The sequence below is a fragment of the Aspergillus caelatus genome (assembly GCF_009193585.1).
Source record: "Aspergillus caelatus strain CBS 763.97 unplaced genomic scaffold BDV27scaffold_99, whole genome shotgun sequence".
NCBI lineage: Eukaryota > Fungi > Ascomycota > Eurotiomycetes > Eurotiales > Aspergillaceae > Aspergillus > Aspergillus caelatus.
The window spans coordinates 1-23,131 of NW_022475362.1; the positions used below are offsets into that span (position 1 = coordinate 1).

General features: G+C 47.7%; 10 protein-coding genes and 1 non-coding gene across 11 annotated transcripts; 6 read left to right on the plus strand and 5 right to left on the minus strand.

Moving 5' to 3' along the window:
* Positions 1-1,027: 1,027 nt before the first annotated feature.
* Positions 1,028-1,576, plus strand: BDV27DRAFT_158227 (uncharacterized protein; the record flags this gene model as incomplete). Its single annotated transcript, XM_032072640.1, has 1 exon — positions 1,028-1,576. The coding sequence occupies one exon, from the start codon at positions 1,028-1,030 to the stop codon at positions 1,574-1,576; it is 549 nt and encodes a 182-aa protein (XP_031927078.1).
* Positions 1,577-2,161: 585 nt separating this feature from the next.
* On the minus strand, positions 2,162-4,262 carry BDV27DRAFT_118863 (MFS transporter). The gene is made up of 4 exons (XM_032064750.1): positions 3,894-4,262; positions 2,844-3,830; positions 2,650-2,781; positions 2,162-2,582 (listed from the first exon to the last, which is right to left on the minus strand). The coding sequence occupies exons 1-4, from the start codon at positions 4,220-4,222 to the stop codon at positions 2,336-2,338; spliced, it is 1,695 nt and encodes a 564-aa protein (XP_031927079.1). The 5' UTR covers positions 4,223-4,262; the 3' UTR covers positions 2,162-2,335.
* Positions 4,263-5,814: 1,552 nt separating this feature from the next.
* Positions 5,815-7,599, plus strand: BDV27DRAFT_172609 (amidase signature enzyme; the record flags this gene model as incomplete). Its single annotated transcript, XM_032075902.1, has 7 exons — positions 5,815-6,207; positions 6,262-6,378; positions 6,428-6,799; positions 6,853-6,967; positions 7,017-7,139; positions 7,203-7,391; positions 7,442-7,599. 7 exons carry the CDS (start codon positions 5,815-5,817, stop codon positions 7,597-7,599), a joined length of 1,467 nt encoding a protein of 488 aa, XP_031927080.1.
* Positions 7,600-8,720: 1,121 nt separating this feature from the next.
* On the plus strand, positions 8,721-10,397 carry BDV27DRAFT_172610 (GMC family oxidoreductase; the record flags this gene model as incomplete). Its single annotated transcript, XM_032075903.1, has 1 exon — positions 8,721-10,397. One exon carries the CDS (start codon positions 8,721-8,723, stop codon positions 10,395-10,397), a length of 1,677 nt encoding a protein of 558 aa, XP_031927081.1.
* A 278-nt stretch (positions 10,398-10,675) lies between these two features.
* BDV27DRAFT_t122 lies at positions 10,676-10,759 on the minus strand. The gene has a single exon. It is a non-coding gene; the product is annotated as a tRNA-Lys (tRNA).
* Positions 10,760-11,508: 749 nt separating this feature from the next.
* Positions 11,509-12,511, plus strand: BDV27DRAFT_158231 (putative thiamine pyrophosphokinase; the record flags this gene model as incomplete). The annotated part of the gene is made up of 2 exons (XM_032072641.1): positions 11,509-11,546; positions 11,596-12,511. The coding sequence occupies 2 exons, from the start codon at positions 11,509-11,511 to the stop codon at positions 12,509-12,511; spliced, it is 954 nt and encodes a 317-aa protein (XP_031927082.1).
* A 569-nt stretch (positions 12,512-13,080) lies between these two features.
* On the plus strand, positions 13,081-15,216 carry BDV27DRAFT_145628 (uncharacterized protein; the record flags this gene model as incomplete). Its single annotated transcript, XM_032070437.1, has 2 exons — positions 13,081-14,181; positions 14,347-15,216. The coding sequence occupies 2 exons, from the start codon at positions 13,081-13,083 to the stop codon at positions 15,214-15,216; spliced, it is 1,971 nt and encodes a 656-aa protein (XP_031927083.1).
* Positions 15,217-15,580: 364 nt separating this feature from the next.
* Positions 15,581-16,509, minus strand: BDV27DRAFT_118889 (HNH endonuclease family protein). The gene is made up of 4 exons (XM_032064751.1): positions 16,294-16,509; positions 16,064-16,235; positions 15,858-15,996; positions 15,581-15,812 (listed from the first exon to the last, which is right to left on the minus strand). The coding sequence occupies exons 1-4, from the start codon at positions 16,491-16,493 to the stop codon at positions 15,700-15,702; spliced, it is 624 nt and encodes a 207-aa protein (XP_031927084.1). The 5' UTR covers positions 16,494-16,509; the 3' UTR covers positions 15,581-15,699.
* Positions 16,510-17,003: 494 nt separating this feature from the next.
* Positions 17,004-17,937, minus strand: BDV27DRAFT_129118 (type 1 glutamine amidotransferase domain-containing protein). The gene is made up of 3 exons (XM_032067119.1): positions 17,829-17,937; positions 17,530-17,767; positions 17,004-17,473 (listed from the first exon to the last, which is right to left on the minus strand). Exons 1-3 carry the CDS (start codon positions 17,904-17,906, stop codon positions 17,085-17,087), a joined length of 705 nt encoding a protein of 234 aa, XP_031927085.1. The 5' UTR covers positions 17,907-17,937; the 3' UTR covers positions 17,004-17,084.
* A 771-nt stretch (positions 17,938-18,708) lies between these two features.
* On the minus strand, positions 18,709-20,120 carry BDV27DRAFT_172611 (uncharacterized protein; the record flags this gene model as incomplete). The annotated part of the gene is made up of 5 exons (XM_032075904.1): positions 18,709-19,150; positions 19,231-19,613; positions 19,678-19,782; positions 19,836-19,855; positions 19,910-20,120. The coding sequence occupies 5 exons, from the start codon at positions 20,118-20,120 to the stop codon at positions 18,709-18,711; spliced, it is 1,161 nt and encodes a 386-aa protein (XP_031927086.1).
* Positions 20,121-21,022: 902 nt separating this feature from the next.
* Positions 21,023-23,103, plus strand: BDV27DRAFT_129120 (SDR family oxidoreductase). Its single transcript, XM_032067120.1, has 4 exons — positions 21,023-21,889; positions 21,971-22,258; positions 22,320-22,492; positions 22,552-23,103. The coding sequence occupies exons 1-3, from the start codon at positions 21,389-21,391 to the stop codon at positions 22,398-22,400; spliced, it is 870 nt and encodes a 289-aa protein (XP_031927087.1). The 5' UTR covers positions 21,023-21,388; the 3' UTR covers positions 22,401-22,492; positions 22,552-23,103.
* Positions 23,104-23,131: the final 28 nt, after the last annotated feature.

A 23,131-nucleotide genomic window follows, 5' to 3' on the forward strand; every position in this document is an offset into this window, starting at 1 on the left:
TGCTTCTGGAGCTGGTTCTGCTAGAGGCCCTGCTTGGGGCCCTGCTAGATTCGCTGTAGCTTATCTGTCCCAGATCTATGGGTATATCTAGGGTCCTAGGGCCCCCTCGATATATCGGTGTTGGTGATGGTGGTGACGGTGGTGGTGGTATCCCGCTCGGGGGTGCCCATCTCGACGCGTTCGGTAGACCACCACCATGGGGGTTTGGGGCCTCCATAGCGGTTCCTGAGGCCTCAGGGGGCCTTTCTCGATCGATTGACGCGTTAAAATGACGTGTTTAGATTGGGTGTTGATTTTGATGTTCCCCCGAATTGATTTTGCTGGCTTAGGATTGTTGGTAAAGCTTATTGGAAAGGAAGTCAAGCTCCGGGACAAGCTTAATATTAAGTTTGGCCTGGATGAAAAGAGTGGTGATGAACCGTCAGACAAGGTGTAATTGTTTCTGCAGGATTCCAACGCTTGTGGAAGACTCCTTACATTGTTGTGAAGATAATTGAAAATGCAAGTTGAGTGGTGAAGAATAAACATTGGTATATTGCGATCATACAGAAGAGAAATGCAGAAAGTCCTTGTGTGTAGATATACCAATTGTCAAATCGGACGAAACTATTCATCTTTGTATTCATTGTATAGCTTCCTTGCCTTGCTTATTTCCGAAATATCCTTCAGCTTTCATAGTCTTTCCATCTTTGTCTTAGATTACAAGCTACCCAACCAATTGTGTTCCTAATGAAAGGAATCTAATCTTTTTCTCTGTATATGTATGAGAATTCCAGTGATCTGCATGGAATGACCGAAACATTATGAGGAAGTACCAAGCTAGTAAATTATCGTCTCAAAGTCATTCAATATTCCACAACCGCCACTAAGGCAAACCCCGCGAGCTCATCAGACAAAGAGTGAGCTTTCATGTCCCCAGTGAATGTCACTATGACTAATACTTGGCTTTCAATGCAATATAAAAGAGTCCGCTACGCCTGCCTATGACCAAACCATGGATACCACACTGTAAATTCGCAACCCTAACATGAACGACGACATGGAGGACGACGAAGATGATGACGCGGACGATAACACAGACAGCAACGCTGAAGAGGTCGCAAAGCTATCCTGCCCAACGAGCCTCCCCATTGATCCAGCCACAGAAAAAGAACGAAATCTCATGACCAACGTCCCAACCGACCCTCTCTCACCCCTCAAGGACCACATCGATGAAATATCATCCCTAACACTCGATGAGACCATACAAGCCATCTCAGATCTCATTTCCGGATTTTCCACCACTGTTTCATCAAATGGAGAATACCTTGTCACCCACGACAACTACGAGGGCACTGTTGACCTCGACCGCCTATGTGAAGTGTACGACAACTGCGCAAAGCGCTGGCTGGACGAGCATACAACTCTCCAAACACATCTTCTGCAGGGCTCTCTCGACACATTGGTATCATCCCTTTACCGGTTCGGTGATCTTTTTCTGAACGCAGGACGAACATTAAGTGAAACTATTGAACCTCTGGACGATTGTGGGTACCAAAACGCCACACAAGTACGTGTCCTCAAAGAGGAGGTCTAAAGAAAGCGCTCTTTCTCTGGTGCAAAGTGCTTAAAGAGCTCTATGGTCGGATGGGCTACTGAGATGTATGTACGCGAGCTGGGTTCATGATTGAGGGCCTCAGGGCAGGTTGAGGATTTCATTGCACATCAGGCAGCTGAGGCGGGCTAGCAAGCTCCCTTTCCTTCTCTCCTTTTTTTGGGGTCAATTTCCTTTGTCAGTTGATTTTTATCTGCTTATTTGGGGGCTGTTGAATTGGGGTCATCTGAAACTCGGTCCCTCCATCTTCTTCATGTGTAGGTGGAATGCGGACCAGTTTCGGCTGTTCTTCCCTACTCTGACCTCTCATCGTTGGCTTTGGTTTATTTCTTTGACTGGGGCTTTTCCATCCTGGGTGATGCAGAAACCGAGTCCCTCCGTTGATATCCATTGTGGTTGTTAAGTGGAACGCGTGACAGTTTTGATAGCATCATTCCAGTGAAAATAGTCTGCGGTATGTATTTTGCGACACTTCAGTCGAAGTCTAATACATCGGTCTTTATCTGCCATATACATAATTATACTCAAAGTATGTCGTAGTAGACTCAATCACCCATTATTAGCTACTGATAATCATGACAGTATTTACAACACGGTAACCCATCATCACCAAATCCTCTAAATAGTATCAAAGTAACTAAATTCACAACACCATATCACACGCTATGCAAATGGTATCTTCGCTAAAAAAAAGACAAAGCTAACAAAAAAAGAAGCAAACTTTTATACAAACATGAAAAATCATACATCATAAGGTTTCTTCTCAACATCATAAACCGGCGAACAAGCCAACCTACTCCTGGCCCTTAGCCAAGGACCATATAACTTGAATACAACTGGGATAGGAATCATCACAGCCGCAATACAGCCAAGCATGGTTCCGGCCCATTGGACACCGAGATTCTGCATCATCTGTCTTGAAAAGAGAGGGAATGCGCAGCCGACTGCTGAGCGGAGAATCGTGTTTGCTGCTATTGTGGAGGCCGCACTAGGTAATACCTATTAGTTACTAGTTCTGTGTGTGATCAGGATGGGGTTATTGGAAGCGGGCTTACAGTGTGGGGTAGCAGTCAACGATGTAGTTGAAGCATTGTAGGAATATAAGGAAGATTCCTGCGCCGGTGAGGACTCCTGAGGCCATGGGAGCCATCCAGTGGATAGAGGATGTGTAGCCGGTCCAGCCGAACCTATTCAGATTGTTAGTAATGCTTCTAACCAGGTATGTGGACAGAGGAAGATAGTAACTTACCAGAACATTCCTCCTGTAAAGAGCACAGCACCTAAAATGGCAGGAGAGAGACGCCATTCAGGGATAGGTTTGTCTCCATTGGCTGCAAGCTTCCGTTTATAGGCACCCTGTAGGAAGAGCACATAGCAGCCGCCGAGCAGTTCACCCAGAATAAGACCGACAAAGGCAAGGCCACCAACACCCATATTCATACCGTAGACTCCCTGGAAGACGACTGGGTATGCACCGAGTAGAGCATACATGAGGCCGTAGATAAAGGCGATGTACAGGGAGATAAGGAGGAGAATGGGTTCGGTGAATAGCATGGTTATCGGACGCGTGAAGTTGTTCCGGATCAGTTCCTTGAAGTCAACCTCTACCTCGTCTTGTTTGGCGTGAATTCCCCAGTTATGCGTTTGTCGGCGAAGCTCCGAGGCCTTGCGGACCAGGATCACGGGAGGGTAGGACTCATCCAGGAAGAGAAGGACGAGAACGAAACCCAGGAATACCATGATGGCGGATATGTACATAGTCCAGCGCCATCCGAGGGAGCTCATAGCGATGAATCCGCCTACAAAAGGGGCGGCAAAGGGTCCGATAAAGACAGCCATGCAGAAGATCGACATGATGATGCCCCGTTGTGCATTGTTGAAAAGATCGGCAAATACAGCAGGGACGATTGAGATGGGGCTCGCGGCGAACAGTCCAGCAAAGAAACGGCTTAACATAATAGTCTGCACATCCTTTGCAGTGGCACAAGCAATGCTAAAGATACCACATCCGAAGAGGCCGACGGACAACGGCCAGCGTCGTCCGATAAGCTCAGATGCCGGCGCCCAGATCGTCGGACCGGCAGCAAAACCTAAAACGTATAGTGTGACGCCTAACGATGCAGCCTCCGTACCGATGTTAAATTGCTCGCTCACGGAACCAATGGCAGCGGAGAAGACGGCACTAGCGAAAGAGCCGGCAAAGGTTGAGTAGCAGAGGATGCATACGAGGAAAGCTCTAAATAGATGCCGTGTTAGTAACTAAACCCACTTAGGACAATATATTGTGGGACAGGCGAACCTTCTCAGCATGGACCAGTTGTAGGGATGTAATGGATCGTCTGGTCCATCAAATTCAACCACATATTGTTCAGGATCGGGGAGCAATGGAGGATATTCTTTCCCGGCACCCATAGGTAGCCATTGCTCACGCGGCAGAGGGCCTCTAGTTGAGCCAACGGTTGTCTTTTGCTGAAGATGATAGGTATTTATGCGCTCAAGTTCTAAAGAGTTAACCTGGTTTGCCGTTTCGTCGGACAGGTCCTCGCTATCGGTGTCGGTTTCATCGAGAGATGGACATTTGTGGTGCTCTTCTTGGTAAGTCGGGATGTCACCCCGGGTATGATCCATTGTAAAGCGGATATATTATATTGTTATGAGTATGTACAGAAAATTAGCTCCGTGTGAGAATTCAAGAATTCTCAAGGAAAGGTTCCCAACTGCTACTAATATACACAGCGGTGGACAGAGCCACAGACCCAACTAGCCCTCATTTTTTCACATTATTTTCCTCTGGTCTCGCGTACTCCATCGAAATGAAAAGAGCCCACTGACGTTTTGCTGCCAAACAGAGCCTGATTTCAGTATCGGATAGACCCATTCTTTTCCGCGATAAAGATTTTCGATATAAAAATGATGTTATAGAAACGCGCACGAGCCACAGCACCATGTGACAGTTAGAAACGTGGCCAATCAAGTCTTCGGCAGCAGGACAACGTCTTCGGTTATTAACGGCGCTGTGGCAAGTGTCAGGAACAGGTTAGTGGACCCTGACTCATGACCGAAGCCAACCGAGAATAGCCGCTATCAGGACACTCGGTTTCAGGCCAGAAGATTTTTCATAGTTCAGTAAAAGTGCCGATTATGAGGATGCAAATGACGGAAAGGCCCTTCCGGCCCAGTTATTATCGAAGACCGGTACTTAAAGCCGTTCCGCGAAAGCGAACGTGCATGGCCCGTTCCTGATCCCGTAACTCTCATTGGTACCTTGATATTGGCCACTGCAGAGGTCAATTGCCTTACAGAGTTTATCTCAGCAGGTCCAGACCCTTTGGACGAGGAAAAGTCTGTATTAGATAACTTGGAATTGTATAGTTTTATAAATGTACTAATCTATATAGATATTGTAAAGTGGGCGTAGTTCGTCACGCCTCCGTAGTACGTTTACTACTAGGTCAAATCCTGATATTCGACTCACACGTCGCCTGCCTACATATCTCTACACTACTGGCCAGCACGATCGATGAGAAAAACAGGGAACTTGTCTGATTATCTATCCTAAGAGATTGAGCTATCTACTATACGCCTTATTCAGGGTCACATGACAGTGATGCTTCTTAGACATACCCAACTACAATATAGAGGCCCCGCAGCATAAGCTCTTATGAAAAGCATGTTATTAAGGTATACACTGTATAAGTACATTTAAATAGTCTAGGGATCTGAGAAGTGACGGTCACGTTTTTGCGGAAGCACTTAAGAATCAAGCAATATGGCGAATCCCGAGGTCGACATACCCGAAAAAGGAAAGTTTTGCGGAGAGAAGAGTAGCAAGGTGACTTTACTAGTATCAAGGGCCAGTTAATGTACTATAGATTGTACAGCACTATTCCTTTATCTACCGATGCTTATACTCCAGTCAACCAGAGTAATTTTATTAGTACGATAGAGAGGTGTAATGATAATACTATTCCTGTAAGTAATTAGAATTTCACGCCATACTATATTCTTAGTAGAGACTATAGTAAAGCTTACATTATAAATGAATAGCCATACAAAGTATAAGTTATTATATTAATAGTAGGATTAAAAGGAATTGTATCCCTACACCTCTCTATTATACTAATAAAATAGTACACCTCCGGTCCCCCAGTGATAGGCAAGGGACTAAGTTCAAATTTCCCTCGTTGCTCCTCACCCAAACCCCAAGCTTCAGCGCAGATATGGCCTTCAACGTCCTCACGACTAACGCGGTCGACCTACAGCAGCTACTCGAAGAGAATAAGATCACGAGCGCTCACATCGTGGAAGAATATTTGGCACAAATCGATCGCTATGAGCCTGTACTCAATGCGCTAATTTCGCCGGCCCCGCGGGACAAGGTCCTCAAACTCGCCAAGGCTCGGGATGAGGAGCGCCAGAAGGGGCAAGTCCGGGGCCCAATTCATGGAATTCCTATAGTTCTGAAAGACAGCTTTGTCACAGCGTCAGAACTGGGCATGAGCACCACAGCTGGATCATATGCGTTCCTCGGAGCCAAGGCGTCAAAGAACGGAGCTATCACTCAGCGGCTGATTGACTCTGGCTTGATTATCCTGGGAAAGGCTAACATGACTGTCTGTAGACGTTCGGTTCCCTAGGAAACTGTATTGGATTGACTGGCGTCCTAGGAATTCGCGGGCATGAAAATGACCATGATGATGCCCGGTTGGTCTGCTCACGGCGGTCAGACTCTGTCACCGTATGTTGGTAGGATAGAGGATAATGAGAAGATACTTGGCCACTCAGTGAGTAGATGAAATACAGATGTTATTCATTTATTCTAATATTAAGCAGGCTCCTGGGGGCTCATCCACTGGTCCTGCAGTCGCTGTAGCCGCTGGGTTTAGCCCTCTTGCAATGGCTACTGAGACCATAGGTTCCATCGTGACTCCGTCAACACGCGCCGGTCTGTATGCGCTCAAGCCTACTACCGGAGTCCAGGATACTACTGGGTTATACACCATGACGGAGTTTTTTGACAGTCCGGGCCCTATGGCAAAATCAGCAGCGGACGTTCGCGTTCTTTCTGAGATACTACTCGGTCGCTTGTTCAACTCCCCACAGTTGAGTTCCTGGGAAGGCCTTTCGGTGGGCTTCCTAGACCCGAAAATTTGGAGCATGTCACCCGAATTTTGTACGCAATTTGGGGGTACAGCAGAACAAATGGTACGTCACTCTCATTTCATTCAAATGTTCAGAGCTCTAACAGTGGATTCTAGGTAGACGAGTACGAACAAACGGTTTCGGCTCTACGAAATGGAGGCTGTCCTCTTAGATACCCAGTCCATTGCAAGGATCCCTCAGTCTTACCAAATACTATATTGCCAATCGCATGTAGGTCGCTGCAGTATCAGATGAAGTTAGGATGGTTAACCACTTCTAGATTGGGACTTTAAAAACGTCTGCATCCCTAAATTTATCCGCTCGCTTCACGAGTGCTCCGTAACAAGCGTTGCAGATATCGTCATGTTCAATAAAGAAAACAGCGAAAAAGCCCTTCCAGCTCGTAGGTTGACAGAAACGACACGATCCTACGATCTTACAGTGAAGAGTTACTAACACAGCACAGCATTCGTCGAGCAGAATGATCTAGAAGGGGCAATGAACACTACTGAAGGAAAGGAACAAATAGATGAAATGAAACAGGACCTTCGTAGGGCTGCGAGAGATATTGTAGATGACCTATTTGACAAGGAAAAGATCAATATCCTGGCAGCTCCCGGAGACTCCCCGTTATGTGTTCATGCGTCTGCTGCAGGTAACAACTCACCAAGTTTACAGTTGATTCGCTATTGCTAATAGAATCAGGGTATCCTGTCGCCACAGCCCCGATAGGACAACTTCGCTACAATGACCGGCCGTTCGGTCTATGTCTGGTGGCCAGGGCGGACGAGGAGGAGACTCTATTGCGGTTCATGGATTTGTACGAAGATGTTGCTAAGCCTCGTCCGGTTCCGAAATTTTAGAAACGACCGTGATATAAATTGCAAGTGACGATAATTGGCAAGTTGAATGCGAGACATTTATCTACGGCAATGGCCGGTAGCAGGCCTCAGGTGGATATCGTTATATTGATAGATGATCAACATAGATGGTAGAAACAGGGGGGATCGTTACAGAAAATTAGATTATACGCATTCATAAAGGAGCTTTACAGCTAATCATGAATGTATATAGGTACGTCGTGGTATCAATCTAGTCGGTAATGCGTTGTATCACGGGAAATTTCTGGTCACTTGGTAATTGATTTATTATGACAATATCCCAGTCCTTCTTACAAACACCACTTGCGAACTCCAAAGGCCCGGCTCAGTCAAGCCTTCTTTACCTCTCCCATATATTTCCATTGACCTAGCTAGGATGGATAGAATGCCCAGCCTCTCAGAATGACACGAAGTGACACGACGACTAAGGTTTCGAATAAGATTTTAGCAACGGACTTATGCTCTCAAAATCCGTTATCTGCGCTGACTGTTAATAGATAGAACAAATACCAACACATTATAGTAGCCCTATGTGGTCCGGATTTCGTCAATACCACTTTTCAGGTGAATGACAGACGGCTTCATAACCAGAAGTCCCCACTAACCATCTAGCTGCTTATATCCTATATGAAGCCATTTCCTTACTGTGGCCTAAAGCACAGCCCCTTGCCTTGGTTATTGTACCACACAGGCTACGTTACATTTTATAAGATACGTGCAGCACGGTGGATGGGGAAATCTAACCCAACAGAACTACCTCCCCACTAAAGTACGATATTGAGGCATCTAGATAGATCATAGTTATCCCTAGGTCCCACCACGTTTGAGTACCCCACAGCCAAGCAGCATTATGGTTGGTCTGATCGGCTATTTTGGCGTCTTAAAAAAGACGGCGTGGGGGCCGATTATAGTCTATGTTGATTAACCTAAATTGCCTGATAGAGAAGGGCATTGCTCATACATCTGGATTGGCTATAAATTCGCTCATCTTTCTGTTATGGACTTGGGTACTTTTGAAAATCATCTTCTAACTCATTCCTACCCCTCTTTGACTAATTCCATATTCGACAACACCAGACTTCCCCGCAATCTTAACAACCCTAATGTCAAACCCACTAAAAGACTACATTATAATCGGCGGTGGGCTCGCTGGATGCGCACTCGCCAGTCGGCTTAATGAAAAGAACAACTCTCTTAATATCCTGATCATTGAGGCGGGACCCAATGCCGCCGACCACCCCCTCACCAAAACCCCGCTTGCATGTTTCGGTGCCCATTACTCCCCACTCGACTGGGCCTATACGACGGTGCCACAGAAAAGTCTCAATGGCCGCCAATGTTACAACAGCGCAGGCAAAGCTCTTGGGGGCGGCTCTGCCACAAATTATGGTACATGGACTCGCGGAAGTGCTGCCGACTATGACCGCTGGGCTAGGTTAGTCGGCGATGAGGGTTGGAGCTACGAGGGTCTTCTGCCATACTTCAAGAAAACTGAAACACACTTTGATGGCACAAATGCTAATCCGGCTATGCATGGTACCGATGGACGTATCCATAATGCTTCGGTCTCTTCGAGTAGCCCGGACCGCAAGTACCCTCTGAGAGAACCGCTGCGGGCTGCTTTCTCCAGGGTCGGTGTGGAATATGTGCAGGACGCAAATGCGGGATCGCCGCTAGGGCTGGGCGAGTTGGTTGAGAATTGGCGTGCAGGCCAACGACAGATTTCGAGTGAAGCATATGGTATATTTAATTATCCTGGGATTACCGTCTTGACCGAGACCATGGTAAAGCGAATTATTCTCGAGGAGCGGGAGGGCAAGAAAGAGAAAGTCGCGACAGGAGTTGAAGTGGTAGGCGGAGAGAAATACTTCGCATCACGAGAGGTTATTGTCTCAGCTGGGGCATATCGCACGCCACAGGTGCTGATGCTCTCCGGGATTGGACCGGCTGAGCTACTCACGAACCACAATATCACGCAACTTGTCGACGCGCCAGAAGTCGGCCGCAATCTTCATGACCACTTCTCGTTTGTGCGGTGGTGGAAACTTCGGCATCCGGAGCAAGGCTTGTCTATCGGAACTCCGCTATGGAGTGACCCGGCATATGCTTTAGGCCTCCCGGCTGACTGGAATGCCACTGTGCAAGCTCCACGTGAGGTGTTGGTGGAAGCGTTGAAGACTGACGGCGAGAGCGAGTCAGCTCTTGCAACGCACCCTTATCTTGCCCCTAATTCCTGTCATGCTGAGATTCTCATTGTTTACGCCCCTGCCGGTGCGGCTGTTGCTGGTGCTGATATCCCGATGGACGGCACGCATATTGCATCAGCTATACTAGGCATGGTCCCCACTTCGAGGGGATGTGTTAGTATAGCGTCGGCTGATCCAACGACCGCACCTCTTATCGATCCTAACTATTATTCGACTGAGGTAGATCGTGCGATCCTTCGGGCCGCCATTCGACAGGTAACACAGATTCTCTCTGAGACACCTGAGGGTAGAGAGATGATCGAATGTGAGGCTCCACATCCTGGATTTAATGCACTGGGGTCCGATTCTACAGACGAGGAAATCGACGCCCAGGTGAAGCAGGGAGGGAATACATTCTACCATCCAGCTGGCTCGGCGTCAATGGGAAAGGTAGTAGATACTGAGCTTCGTGTGAAAGGTATTGAAAATCTCAGGGTTGTAGATGCTAGCATCATACCTCTGCCGATCACAGCACACTATCAGACGGTTGTATATGCAATTGCAGAGAAAGCGGCAGATATCATATCTAACTAAGTCTGATATGTCAGTGGCTACATAAGTTCTAGAAACCACAACTATTCACTTCATAAGTCATGGGACAGTTGAAAGTAAACCTAAGATCCTCGGGTGCTTGGCCCAGGAACAGTAAATAAGAGGATACGGGGAGAATGGAATAGGGAAGACGGAAATTTACCATGCATCATCACCTGCCTACCTCCAAATGCATGTGACTGACGCGACCTTTACAGGTGCGTTGGGGAGAGACATTGCGTAAGAAAGCAAAAGAGCTAAAAAAGCAAAACAAAAAGAGAAGCCGAACGCGGGGGTCGAACCCGCAACCTTGAGATACCGTGATGACTAAGAGTCTCACGCTCTACCGATTGAGCTAGCCCGGCTACTTGTTGAAGACCCCTTCCTTTTATGGCTACATAAAGCAAAGTTAAGTCAAGAAGTTACTAAAATGGACGTCTGCATTGGTTGTTCATCCCCATACACGCCCTACCACAACTGCAGATAAATCGATAAGTAGAGTAGTATATTCTATCCTTTAATGTGGCAAGAAAGCCATCGGCAGTCAATTCCTGAAGTAGATGCATGTCTTTTCTGTATTCAGTGGTGGATTGCGTCATAGACTTTTCGCTCCTGCGGAGTATATATTTTGTCATTCACAGCGAGGGCAGCCCTTCTACATACACTCCCGGAGGGTTTCAATCTCACAAAGCTGCGTGTTTGGATTTCGGTATAACAACTGGTCATACCTATCATATGAGCTTCAATGCTGTACTATAACCGTCTGCAAATGGTTATAACGCCTGGTTGACCGATTGCTTTTGTTTTATTCCCTTCGAGGCCAATGCCAGGGATTCATCTGCCGCCAGGTCAGCAACACCACCAGAGACTCTTTACTATTTAACATTTGGTCTCATTATTTCATTGATTCGAGAGCCTGCACACATCAACTGGACATCAAAGAAGCCACCAAACAATGCTGCCATGAATTTATGATGAACACACCATGAGATGAGAACTACCTCGGCGTGGAAAAATAGTTTTTCCCAAATAGTTTCGCGCCCCGCATGCATGGATGCGAATAATTGCGCCCGATGACCCGGAATCGAAACACAGCACTTATTCATCAGCCGCAATGAAGACCTTATTAGAAGTTGTAAAGGATTGCGACAAGTAAGCGCTCTTCGAACAACCTCACATAACCCAACTAAACACCGCCTAGCTTTCCCTACGCGGAAGATCTAGATTCAGCACACGAGCAAGTACAAAGCTCACTATGGAAATTCTACCTCCCGGAGGATCCCAGACCACACGGTCTCTTGATTGATAGTGTGGTAGAGAAGATGCCATGGACAGCAAACTTCCGGGTGATCCCTGCCCCTAAGAAAGAAGTGCACCTTATTCGGCCCGACGGCGTTAACTGGCAAGAGAAATGCGCCGAAATCATTGAGCGACAAGCTGAACTTGCGCGTGAGAAAGGAGTGTTTCCTAAATTCGGGAAAAAGAGACACGAACAGTTCCCAATTGTTGGTGCCCAGTTTCCGGTGGGAGTTGATCGGAGTTTTTTCTCGTACCTTGGTATGATAGGTCGTGGGGTACATATGACTGTGTACACTCGGACAGAGTCTGGGTTGAAGTTTTGGATTCCGCAGCGACAATTTAACAAGGCGTACGGAGGCTTGCTGGATAATACCGTGGCTGGTGGTATGGCCATCGGAGAGCAGCCATTAGAGTGTTTGATTCGCGAGGCATCGGAGGAGGCTGCGATGCCCGAAGACCTGATCAGGAAGAATGTACGGGCCGCAGGTACCGTGAACTGGGTCACTATCAGCGATGAGCGATCTGGTGGTCACCCAGGACTCATCAACCCGGGGGTACTCTATGTTTATGATCTTGAAGTCGACTCAGATGTGGTTTTCAAAGTGGTCGATGATGATGTATACGCCTTCCATCTGATGGACACGAATGAAGTGAAGGAGGCTATGTTGAATGGTAAATTCAAACCGGCTAGTGCTAGTGTTCTCGTGGATTTCTTTGTTCGACATGGTATCATCACGGCCGAAGACGAGGACGATTACCCCGAGATCGTGTCCCGACTGCATCGGAAACTTCCTTTGCCAACAACTTCGCATCGATAGAAAAGATGGGGTTTCCCCGCATCATGATCGACTATTCGGCGCTTGGGTGGTAGGACTTTCATATTAGTAGTACACACTTAGGCTGCTCCCAGTTCAGGATGCACTTCATCATTAAGCGCTGGGGAGCTACTAAATCTGGGCGTAGGCACCCTGCATGCATAAGTTTCATTGTACTAGAAAGCCACCGGTGTCTCACGAAACAATGAAAACGCTTTTAATAGCACAAAATACGAAAAATTCCCGCCATTGGAAAAGTGGAACGGCCGCGAATCCCGTGGAAAGTGGAGACATGAACACCAATCACTACGCCATGTGGAATGCTTAGCAGCAGTTGAGAGAATCAAACATTATTTATGCCCCGCTCGGATGTCGTCGTTTCTTGAATTCACTGTGTTGCCTAGACTTTTCATTTCGCGCCTGACAGGGATAAAACTCAACATTATCACCCTGGCACTTCCCTTTTCCGAATAATATTTTTGACAACATTTAAATAACCCAGTTCACTACCCTTCGACCCCAGAAAAAGTCCTAGAACCATAGACAAGGTACACGATCATCGCACCTCCACCATGTCTCAAGCCCCAAACAAGCAAAACTCATTATGGAACAAAACGAAAGTCATTGGCAAGAAAAACTTCGACAAAGCCTGGGATGCACTGGACAAACTCGGGCCCCCCGTTAACCGCCTGACTAATAAACTCGGTTCAGAGGCTTTCTGGCCCATGACAATAGACAAAGAAAGCGAGAAGGTGGCCCGCATTCTTCAGAGCTTCTGCAAAGATGGCGTGTATGCCGAAGAATCCAAAGAAAGCACACCTGCGCCTGAAACGAAAGGGGCAAAACAACCGATCGATAAGCCGCGAGGAAAGCCGAAAGTGTTGCAGAAGATCCCGTCCGAAGTTATCCGACAGGCGAAGGGACTGGCGATCTTTACGGCTATGAGAACGGGGCTATGGTTCAGTGGTGCGGGCGGCAGTGGTGTTCTTGTTAGTAGAGTGCCTGAAACCGGCGAATGGAGTGCGCCGTCGGGTATCCTGCTGCATACAGCCGGCTTGGGATTTCTTGTCGGTGCAGATATCTACGATTGTGTGATGGTGATCAATACGTATGAGGCGTTGGACGCATTTACAAAGGTTCGCGTTACTCTCGGAAGCGAGATCAGTGTCGCTGCTGGACCGGTGGGACTTGGTGGTGTGGTAGAGTCGGAAGTTCATAAACGGCGAGCCCCGATCTGGACCTACGTTAAGAGTCGAGGATTCTATGCGGGTGTGCAGATTGATGGGACTGTTGTCATCGAGCGTATAGATGAGAACGAACGATTTTACGGTCGAAAGATTGCCGCCAAGGAGATCCTGAATGGCCACGTCCGGACCGACAATCCCTCGGTGAAAATGCTGACGCACACGATTCGAGCGGCGCAAGGCGATGTACAGTTCGAGCAGACACCCTCGGGAGTTAACATGGCGACGGGACCAAGTCCCAGCGATCTCCAATATGAAGATCTTGCGGGCACTCAGATGGCTCAAGTCCAGCCGCCTCCAGATCATGGGCCGCAATACAATACTGGCCTACAGTACAGTGCTCAACCACCGTACAATGTTGAACCCCAACACAACGCTGGACCACCATACAATGCTGAACTACAAAACAACCCTGGGCTACGGTCCGGGGTCTCCCTCGATGATCCTAGTGCTATAGTATCTTGTCCGATATGCGGAAAGTCGGTAGCATCTCTAAAAATCAACGATCATATTGATTCCAATTGCCAAAACTTTATTGATGAGCCAACATCTAGCACCGGGGCCCTGAATTCCTCTCAGATGGCTCATGTCCAGGAGTCTCCAAATCATGGGCCGCAATACAATACTGGACCGCAAGACAACCATGGGCCACAGTCCAATATCTCCCTCGATGATCCAAACGCTATGGTGTCTTGTCCGATATGCGGAAACTCTGTACCATCTCTGAAAATCAACGATCATATTGATTCCAATTGCCAAAACTTCATTGATAAGCCAACGTCCAGCACTGGGGACCTGACTTCCTCTCAGATGGCTCAAGCCCAGCCGCCTCCAAATCATGGACCGCAGTCCAATGCTGAACCACAGCATAACGCTGGACCGTACAATGCTGGACCGCCGTACAATCCTGAGTTTCAGTCCAATACTGGACCACAGCACAACGTTGGACAGCCCTACAATCCTGGGCCACCATACAATGCTAGCCCACCGTACAATTATCCGCCACAGCCTGGTGCTGGACCACAGTATTCTGCTGATCCACAGCACAACGCTGGACCATACAATGCTGGACCACAATCGAATGCTCAACTACCGTACAATTCTCCACCACAACCCAATGCTGGCCCACAGTATACTGTTGACCCACAACATAACACCGGACCACAGTACAATACTGGACCGCAATCGAATGCTCAACCACCGTACAATGCTGGGCCACCGTACAATGCCGGGCCAAATGCTGGACCACCATATAATCCTGGGCCACCGTACAATGCTGAAACACAGCACAACGCTGGACCGCCGTACAATGCTCAACCGCAATACAATGCCGGACCGTACAATGCGGGACCACAGGATAATCCTGGTTCACAGCCCAATGCCCAACCACCATATAATACTGGGCCACAGCACCACGCTGGACCGTACAATGCTGGGCAATCTGGGCCTCCTAGATACTATTGATTGCTATAGTGATGTTAAGGAAGTTACGTGTACCCGAAATCATGTTTGTTTATGAGACTTAGCAGGTCGTACAATTGCTTTTATCCGACCGAATTAGAAATACATTTGCTGTATATAGGGACTTTTGTATCGTATATTACTTTTTCTTTCCTTAACGCGTTGACTTACAGTTTCGCTTATTGAAAAGTCGCGACCGGAGGAACTTAATGTGATCGTAGACTGCCCTAATTCGTATTGTCAAACATTAATCTAGTGGCGTCAGTATCCACGAATGGACATACTAGTAACTATAGCAGTATCTTGAGCTTTGGGGCAAATTTGAAGGTAGTATAAATATTATCGGCCCCACACGATAACCACAGGCTTGCAAATAAGATATCGTATGATTGAACTCCTACCAATAATTATTCATACTATATCGTCATATCTATACTAGCATGGACTGACGACTCGTGATATTATAAGCTATGTACAATATCATCATTAACATGAGTCAAGCATATCAACCAGAGCACCCTTCTCATCCTGTGTAATAGTCAAGTTATACACCGACTTGACTCGAACCCACATCTTTGCGTAGGTACAATAATACGAAGCTACACCGTTAGCGCGCGACCAGATAATATTGGGCATGAACTTACTCAGAGGAGGTTTCCAGTCCTCCGGCCCATCATCGCTCTTCTCGCGGTTGACCGAGTTCGTCACCGCAAGTAGTTGAGGGTTCTCCAAATCATTGGCGAAAGCCTGGCGTTGGTCGGTGGTCCAGTCCGACGCTCCGCTCTGATTTTTCATTAAGCATTAGATCGGAGTCTATTCTTGTAAGTATGATGGATGATGGTAGACTTACCTTCCAGGCATTGGAAAGCGGTACAACATGGTCGATGTCTAGATCGCTTTTATCTGTCCAGGTCTTCCCATCATACGGCGAGTACCATGTTCCACTAGTGGGAGAGCAAGAATCATTCTTTTCGACATCCTCACCATCGCGCGCAAGAACGACTTCACGAGTATCGCATGAGCTTTGTAAAGTGTTTTAGCACATTAAATCCTCTGACCAAGAGGGATGACAATACATACTGGCCCTGGCTGATCCAGTGGGGGAATAAATCCCGGTCATAGCCATCCTGCGAGCCCTGAGCAGCGACTGTTAATTCAGCCAACTCATTTTCCGCAGTCGTGGTCGCCGGAATGCCCGGTGGAGTTGGGACAGGAGCCGGGGCAGGGATAGCATTCACGAAGGGAAGGGCCAAGAGGGCCAGGACAGTGAACTGGACCATGACGAACCGACCAAAGAAGAAAGGTTATGAATGCAATGCACTGTTCTCACAGCATATTGTGCTGGCGACCTTTTTTAAATATCCTACTGCCGGGCGATCAGCTTCATCCCTTGCATATCTCTTCATCTGCCGGGGGTAACGTGCTTGAGCCAGTGAAAACCACATGTGTCCGAACGGGTTCTTGGCGTACATGAGCGGATGCAATAAAGCAGCACACATTCTGCAATGCTGCAACGCCTTTGGCCGCTACTAGTCTCTTGGCTAATTTAGTACCTGAACCGTCCCTGTCGATTCCCCAAATGGGAGGTCTTCAGGATATTGGGGCGGGGTGCTTATCAGTCACCCCGTCCTTTGTACCTCCGGTGTTTGAGGACCACGCTCGGTATTGTGTAAGGTTGATTCGCCCACGGACCCATAGAAATTGGGGGGATCATCGCTGTCAGTGTGGTTTGCGTGTTAGATATACATTGAACCGTCGGAATCCGACGGAAGAAAAACAAATGAAACCAATTGAAATGAGATGAAGGAGATGATCATTTATTTCTCATAACAATCATACATTTCATGAATTATAAGCATATAGTAGTAAACTTAAAGTCCCAGAGCCTTGAGGATCTCCTTGCCAACGCCCGTCGCGCTGGCCGGGTTCTGACCGGTGATCAGAGTAGTGCCGTCGGAGGTCTTCGAGACGACAACCTTCTCGCCCCACGGCTGATCGGCCTTAACAAATTTACATCCGGGGATCTTGTTCATCTCATCCTCGACCAGGTATGGCATGAGCGCGGTCAGTTGTGCCTGGTCTTCCTCGACGTTGGTGAAGGCGGTAACGGTGGAGTTGGCGAGCAAGGGCTGTCCAGACTTGGTGGTCGCCTTGATAAACACGGTCGGGCCGTGGCAGACTGCGGAGACGGGCTTTCCGGCGGCAGCGAAAGCCTGGATAAGGGAGAGGGAGGTCTCGTCGTAGTGGAGGTCAAACATAGCTATAGCGGTCAGTTCCAATCCCCTCCATCAAAGGGAAAAAATAAGTGTTCCTTACGTCCATGGCCACCGACATAGAAAATAGCATCGAACTCCGAAACGCGCGGGAGGAAATCAGCCAGCTTGTGAGTGTTCTTCCAAAGCGACTGCTGCTCATTCAGGAATTTCGTCGATACGGGGTCGCTCTCGAACATCTTGATCGAGGAGGGGTCGAGGGGAGCCTCACCACCCTTAGGGGAGGCGATGGTGAGCTCGACCTTCTCATGGAGGACCTCCCACGGGTGGGCAAACTCGGGCTAGACTTCCCATTAGATCTGCTCGATAGACAGGCGAACATGGCGGGGTAAAAGTACATACCAGAAACCATCCGGTAGCGTGGTCGCGGCCAGGAATCTGGGCCTGGGAGGTAAGGACAACGAGAACCTTGGGAGCCATTTTGTCAAGATGTGTGGACTGTGTGTTTTTTCTGCGCTGGTTCGTAAACCCTCAAAGTGAGGGTCCAGGTCGACCTTATATAGGGTATAGTGGGGCAGCTGATGATGAATGACATCATATCCCCTAGAAGGTACGGACTTGACTCGCTCAAATACTTTAATTTTTAACATTTATTGTTTCTAACTACTTCCTTAAAATTCCCCTAATATGTGTGGGGGTCAAGATTCGCTCCAGAATACGGTTCCTAGATCAAAAGGTACTTACGTGGACGAATAGTCAACGAGTCCCTGAATCACCACACAATCGACGGGGTGGGAATTGTGCAGAATACCCAAGACAGCCAATGAGACAGTTGGAGGAAAACAAAACCGAGCGCTAATTTATCTTATCGAGTGGAGAGACCCACGAGTTACCGTCCCTATCGGCAAATAATCCCCCCGGTTCGGCGACTATCCATTAATAAGTTCAGTAATCATGGTTTAGTCGAAGTATGATTAACGCCGCTTTGCAAGTTGGAAGTATGAGCGATCTTAAAAGCTCTCTCTCTATATTTGTTCCTTACATATTCAAGGGCATGGACCAACACTGAGACACGGATGTTCCTGGAATTGACTATTTGACTGCTCCTAGTAGCTATAAAAGTACTATGTCGAATGCTTCACCTATACTATCCCTGGCTACTCACTTAGACTATATTTTAGATGCGTTGCAACAGGCTAGATATTGGCGATAAGAATATGCACCTCAATTAAGTATATACAGCTTCAAAACGTATCACTTTCATCCCACAACTCCTGTGACCTCAGGTTCTTTTACCGTGACTGGACACCATTGTACACTCTTGCGTCGAGTGTGTCGTCGTAACAGAGACATCGACAGTTTCACTGCCTGGGCAACTCACAACCGAAGTCAGTGGATACTGGTCATCGAATTGACTCTTCTTCGTAGTTTTGAGATCCACGGCAGCGGAATTTCCGGGCGATCGAGCGACGGTTGATGACGAAGACCACCGAGAGGACGCCGAGATCAGTTTGCTGAAATAGGCTTTGTAACTCGAGAAAAGAGGCGTTTGCAGTATGTGTTTGAAGAATTTGGGCGACGACGGCAGACAGCCAGCAATTATGCCGCCTCCAATTTCGGGAAGTGTGCAGACGCCAAGGAGGTAGATCTGGTAGGATTTGTTGTTCTCGGTATTAAGGAGTCTTACTGCGTAGTAGATCTTGAGCGATGATCCGACACAGGCGCTGGATATAAGCACAATTAATTAGAATGTTGCTCGGAGGCACCCCCAAGACATGAGTGATGACTGGATGGAAGAACATACATTAAGCCAAACAGAAACGCCACAGAAACAGCACGCTTCTTCCGCGACGACATCTGGAGCCCCCAGACCTTCAAATGAGGTAGAATCAAGATTGTCAGATCCGATATAGTATTGATAATTCCTGCCACAAACATCTGTAGCTCTGTATTGAGGCATTTGCCATCTGTTCTTAATACGTCCCAGTATTTCGAGATAGGATTGCACGCGAAGATGGTCGTAAATGTGAAGATGGTATAGTAGAGAATATTGATGCAGATAAGAAAGTGGCAAGTCCAGAAGAAATAGTCTCGCTCTAGGCTGAAGATCTCGAGGAATTGACGGAGGATCGAGATCTTGATAAAGCAGATCATGATCGAATACATAATGAGACCGGTATGGAACCACTATTTTTACATTGGTCAGGAATATACTGTAGCGACTTGTGTATTTGCCTCAATCGACCCTTACATGTAATAATTCGATCAAGTTCTTCACCTGCAGGTTCCATTGGTCTATACCTGGGGCAATATTCCCAACTTTCCATGCGATTGGGAAGTAGCCTATAGATAGTGCCTAGCCATGTCAGATAAGGCGCGGTAGTGGAGGCAGGCATCATGTAACTATACCCAAGCTACAATCATGGCGTCTTATGCAGTATGTTAGCAGCCCGGTCGATCTATGTGGAACGGGTATTACTTACAGTCAGATACTCTAAATGATCTAATAATAAAAGCTTTCGTGTAGATGCGGATAGCAAAAGTGATCAACGCCAGGCTCCAGAAGACGAGGATCAGACCCCGCCCGACGGCTTGCAGATTTGGGGGATCAGCGAGGTTAGGAACGACTCCCGAAGGGGGAGGGGCAGCCGGACCATCAAGGAGAGCTTGACGCTGTTCAGCCGAGAGTGTCATATTGCTAGTGAGACGAAAAGGAGAATCTTATTGTGTCCGGGATGAGTCCCCAACGAGACCACGAAGAGTATTTATACATTAAAGAGACGTTGATCTGCTCTCAGGAGCTTCTACCGTAGTGCTACCCAGCTTATACTTCACGCAGGCTTTCCTTTCCCTTTCCCTCTTAGGGAGCTTACAGCACGCGTCGAGCAGGGAACTGAGGTATACAGGGCTTACAGTATGATATCACAACTCGCTGCCTGCCACCATCAGGCACCAAAATGCCTTGATCACGCACTCATGGAACATGCCATTGCCGGGTTTGGCGGTACCTTATTCCCTTTCTCGTGCATGTATGTAAGCACTAGTGGTTCGGCTCGATTGCGAGGCAGGGGATCTCATCAGTCAGGTCTTTCGTCCATTGGTCAAAGACTGAAGAAGAAAACATAAGAAGCGCCCACACAGGGAAGGCGCTTCACACTTGGGGCCGTGAGCGACATGACTAGCTTCACAACCTCCTTGTCGAGCTTACCAACACCCAGCATAGACGATGTATGTCTTGCTCAATTTAAAAGACAGCTGGCGCAAGCAAAGCCTCTGTAAAACTAGCCCCAACTTCATGTTAATAAGCCGCCTGTGTTCATGTACCGCCGACTTTAAAATAGTACCAAGTTCAGTTTTACTACTAAGTACATGAGCATTTTAATACTACCCCGCCACATTGGGATCTGTTTGTCAAAAGCTAGATTATAATAATAACAATCAACCTATATAACCAATAAGGGTCTCTCGTTAAGTTCGGCTCGGAATTGCCCGTTCGGGCCGGAAGAAGCCGCTCAGCCCGGAGCTTCCATATAAAGCTTGCCGATCCTTTGTTGTTCCTGTAATCGAAGGGTGGGGTTAGAACCTCATGGGTATATCTTCTATATAATATAGGAGAGGCAGTGCAGAAGACGCGGTCTTAGTCAGTCGGCCCCCCAACAGCTAACCAACTAACGTAATCCCAAATACGGGCGGCGTCTCACTCGCTTGAAAGCCGACGTTGATTGCTGTGGACCACACTATACCACGCTATAGCCCATACCACACTATAATATGACATTCCACAGCCAATCGCAATGTGGTCCCTGGCCCCCTCAACAATCATACTAGTCATGTGATCTCTCACTTTTTCTGTGATCGGCACAACATTGACCACCTGCTCATTTCAACACTCCAGATCAACAACGGCCCTTACAACATTGCCCTATATTACTCAACAGCCTGTTTGTGATTTGATCGCACTGATGACGCAAACATCTTCTTTCGCCCTCATAACCGGCTGTAGCAGTGGCATTGGAAAAGCGCTCGCAGTAGCGTTCGCAGAACAAGGAGTTACCGTTCTTGCAACCGCCCGACGTGTCGAATATCTCAAGGAGCTAACACGCGAGCACGAGAATATCGAAGCTTTTGAGCTGGAGCTCAGCAGTTCAGAGAGTATTGCCAAGCTGAAGGATGCGGTATCCGAGCGCACTGGTGGCCGGTTAGATTTCCTGGTCAACAATGCAGGAACGCATTACGCATCCACCGCAATGGACCTTGAGATTGAACAGGTCGAGAAACTGTTTCAAGTCAACGTCTTTGCTGTCATGCGACTTTGCCAGATTTTCATCCCGCTCCTTCGTAACTCACCTCGCGGACGTATTGTGCAGCTTGGAAGCGTGACAAGGAACGTGCCTATGGTCTGGCAGGCGCCTTATAATGCCTCCAAGGCGGCCCTCAGTCAGTATTCCAACACGCTCCGCTTGGTAAGCCTGGCTCGCCCCTGCTCCCATGCCTCATCGTCACTTCGTCCCATCCCATATTCCTGTAATTGACCTGCATTGTAGGAGGTCAAGCCATTTGGAATAGAGGTCATTGAGCTTGTCACCGGCTTCGTGCAGAGTAATATTCTACACCATGGAATGTATGCTCCGGAGACATCCCTCTATCTCCCACTCAAGAAGACCATCGAGGATATCAAGTACGAAGGCAACGCGAATGGCATGCCGGCAGATGCTTATGCGAGATCTGTGGTCGCGAAGCTGGTGAAGCCACGGGTCAGTGCCGAAATATGGGAAGGCGCTCTCGCGCGCACTCTTCGATTACTTGTTACAATTTTACCACTGCGGCTATTTGTAAGTCCAATTCTGGTGATGATTGAAACTGGATCTTAAATCTTGACCAATTGTTCTGCAGAATTGGTTCTTTTACCGAAGGTTCAAGCTTGGCCTTCTGGAAGGTCACGAAGGCGATAAAAACAAGGTCAAACCTTTTTAGCTGGTGAAACCAAAAAGCTTGGCCTAGATTCAGTTTGTGTCTGATACGGTCTTTACTTTGACCCGGGATAGTTCGTGTTAATGGTGTTGACTGTACGACTGCTGCCGTATCCCTGGATTTCGTGGTCATTGTCTGACAGCCTTGAGGACAGTCTATCTCTGAAGGCTTTTGTCGAATCGTCCACTTGCCCCTTTGCCCACAAATGAGGATGTATCTCCCAGCTGTGCATGATGCTTTCCCAAGTGACTTTATCGGAACAAGATCTGGAATCTTGCGTTCTGCATGACTCACACGATTATTCTTGGCAAGATGGGTTGATTAATAACCGAAGGAAACTCCATTCACCGTCACACGGACAAATGCCTTTTTCGGCCTGATGATAAGCTGTGTGTATGAACATAACATAGTAAATGCTCTCATCATATGTCTTACCCTACGATCGTATTGTCTCAATTCGTTACGATCTTCTCATAATCCATGTCTTTGAGGTTGCCGGTCCGCATCTATTGAGGTATCTGGTGAAAGCATAACGAGGAGGTGGAGATATTTGACTTTTCAAAGTCGATTCAAAGCTCGATGATTTATGTGACAGTTGCTGGGTTACAGCGCTCCTTAGCTATTATCTACAGTACAAAACCTTCAACAAACCACCAATCGATACGTCCACCTTGTACTTCACTATAGCAGTCCCGCTCTTCGTCCTTTTTAAACCATGCTTCGGATCACCTCGG

Coding starts and splice junctions, on each gene's coding strand:
- BDV27DRAFT_118863 (XM_032064750.1), bottom strand. CDS start 4,222: ATGGATCATACCCGGGGTGACATCCCGACTTACCAAGAAGAGCACCAC. Junction 2,782..2,843: donor TTTACAGGAGGAATGTTCTG/GTAAGTTACTAT, acceptor CAATCTGAATAG/GTTCGGCTGGACCGGCTACA. Junction 2,583..2,649: donor GTTGACTGCTACCCCACACT/GTAAGCCCGCTT, acceptor GGTATTACCTAG/TGCGGCCTCCACAATAGCAG.
- BDV27DRAFT_118889 (XM_032064751.1), bottom strand. CDS start 16,493: ATGGTCCAGTTCACTGTCCTGGCCCTCTTGGCCCTTCCCTTCGTGAAT. Junction 16,236..16,293: donor CACTGGATCAGCCAGGGCCA/GTATGTATTGTC, acceptor CACTTTACAAAG/CTCATGCGATACTCGTGAAG. Junction 15,997..16,063: donor CGCTTTCCAATGCCTGGAAG/GTAAGTCTACCA, acceptor ATGAAAAATCAG/AGCGGAGCGTCGGACTGGAC.
- BDV27DRAFT_129118 (XM_032067119.1), bottom strand. CDS start 17,906: ATGGCTCCCAAGGTTCTCGTTGTCCTTACCTCCCAGGCCCAGATTCCT. Junction 17,768..17,828: donor ACGCTACCGGATGGTTTCTG/GTATGTACTTTT, acceptor TGGGAAGTCTAG/CCCGAGTTTGCCCACCCGTG. Junction 17,474..17,529: donor CTATGTCGGTGGCCATGGAC/GTAAGGAACACT, acceptor TGACCGCTATAG/CTATGTTTGACCTCCACTAC.
- BDV27DRAFT_129120 (XM_032067120.1), top strand. CDS start 21,389: ATGACGCAAACATCTTCTTTCGCCCTCATAACCGGCTGTAGCAGTGGC. Junction 21,890..21,970: donor ATTCCAACACGCTCCGCTTG/GTAAGCCTGGCT, acceptor CCTGCATTGTAG/GAGGTCAAGCCATTTGGAAT. Junction 22,259..22,319: donor TTTTACCACTGCGGCTATTT/GTAAGTCCAATT, acceptor ATTGTTCTGCAG/AATTGGTTCTTTTACCGAAG.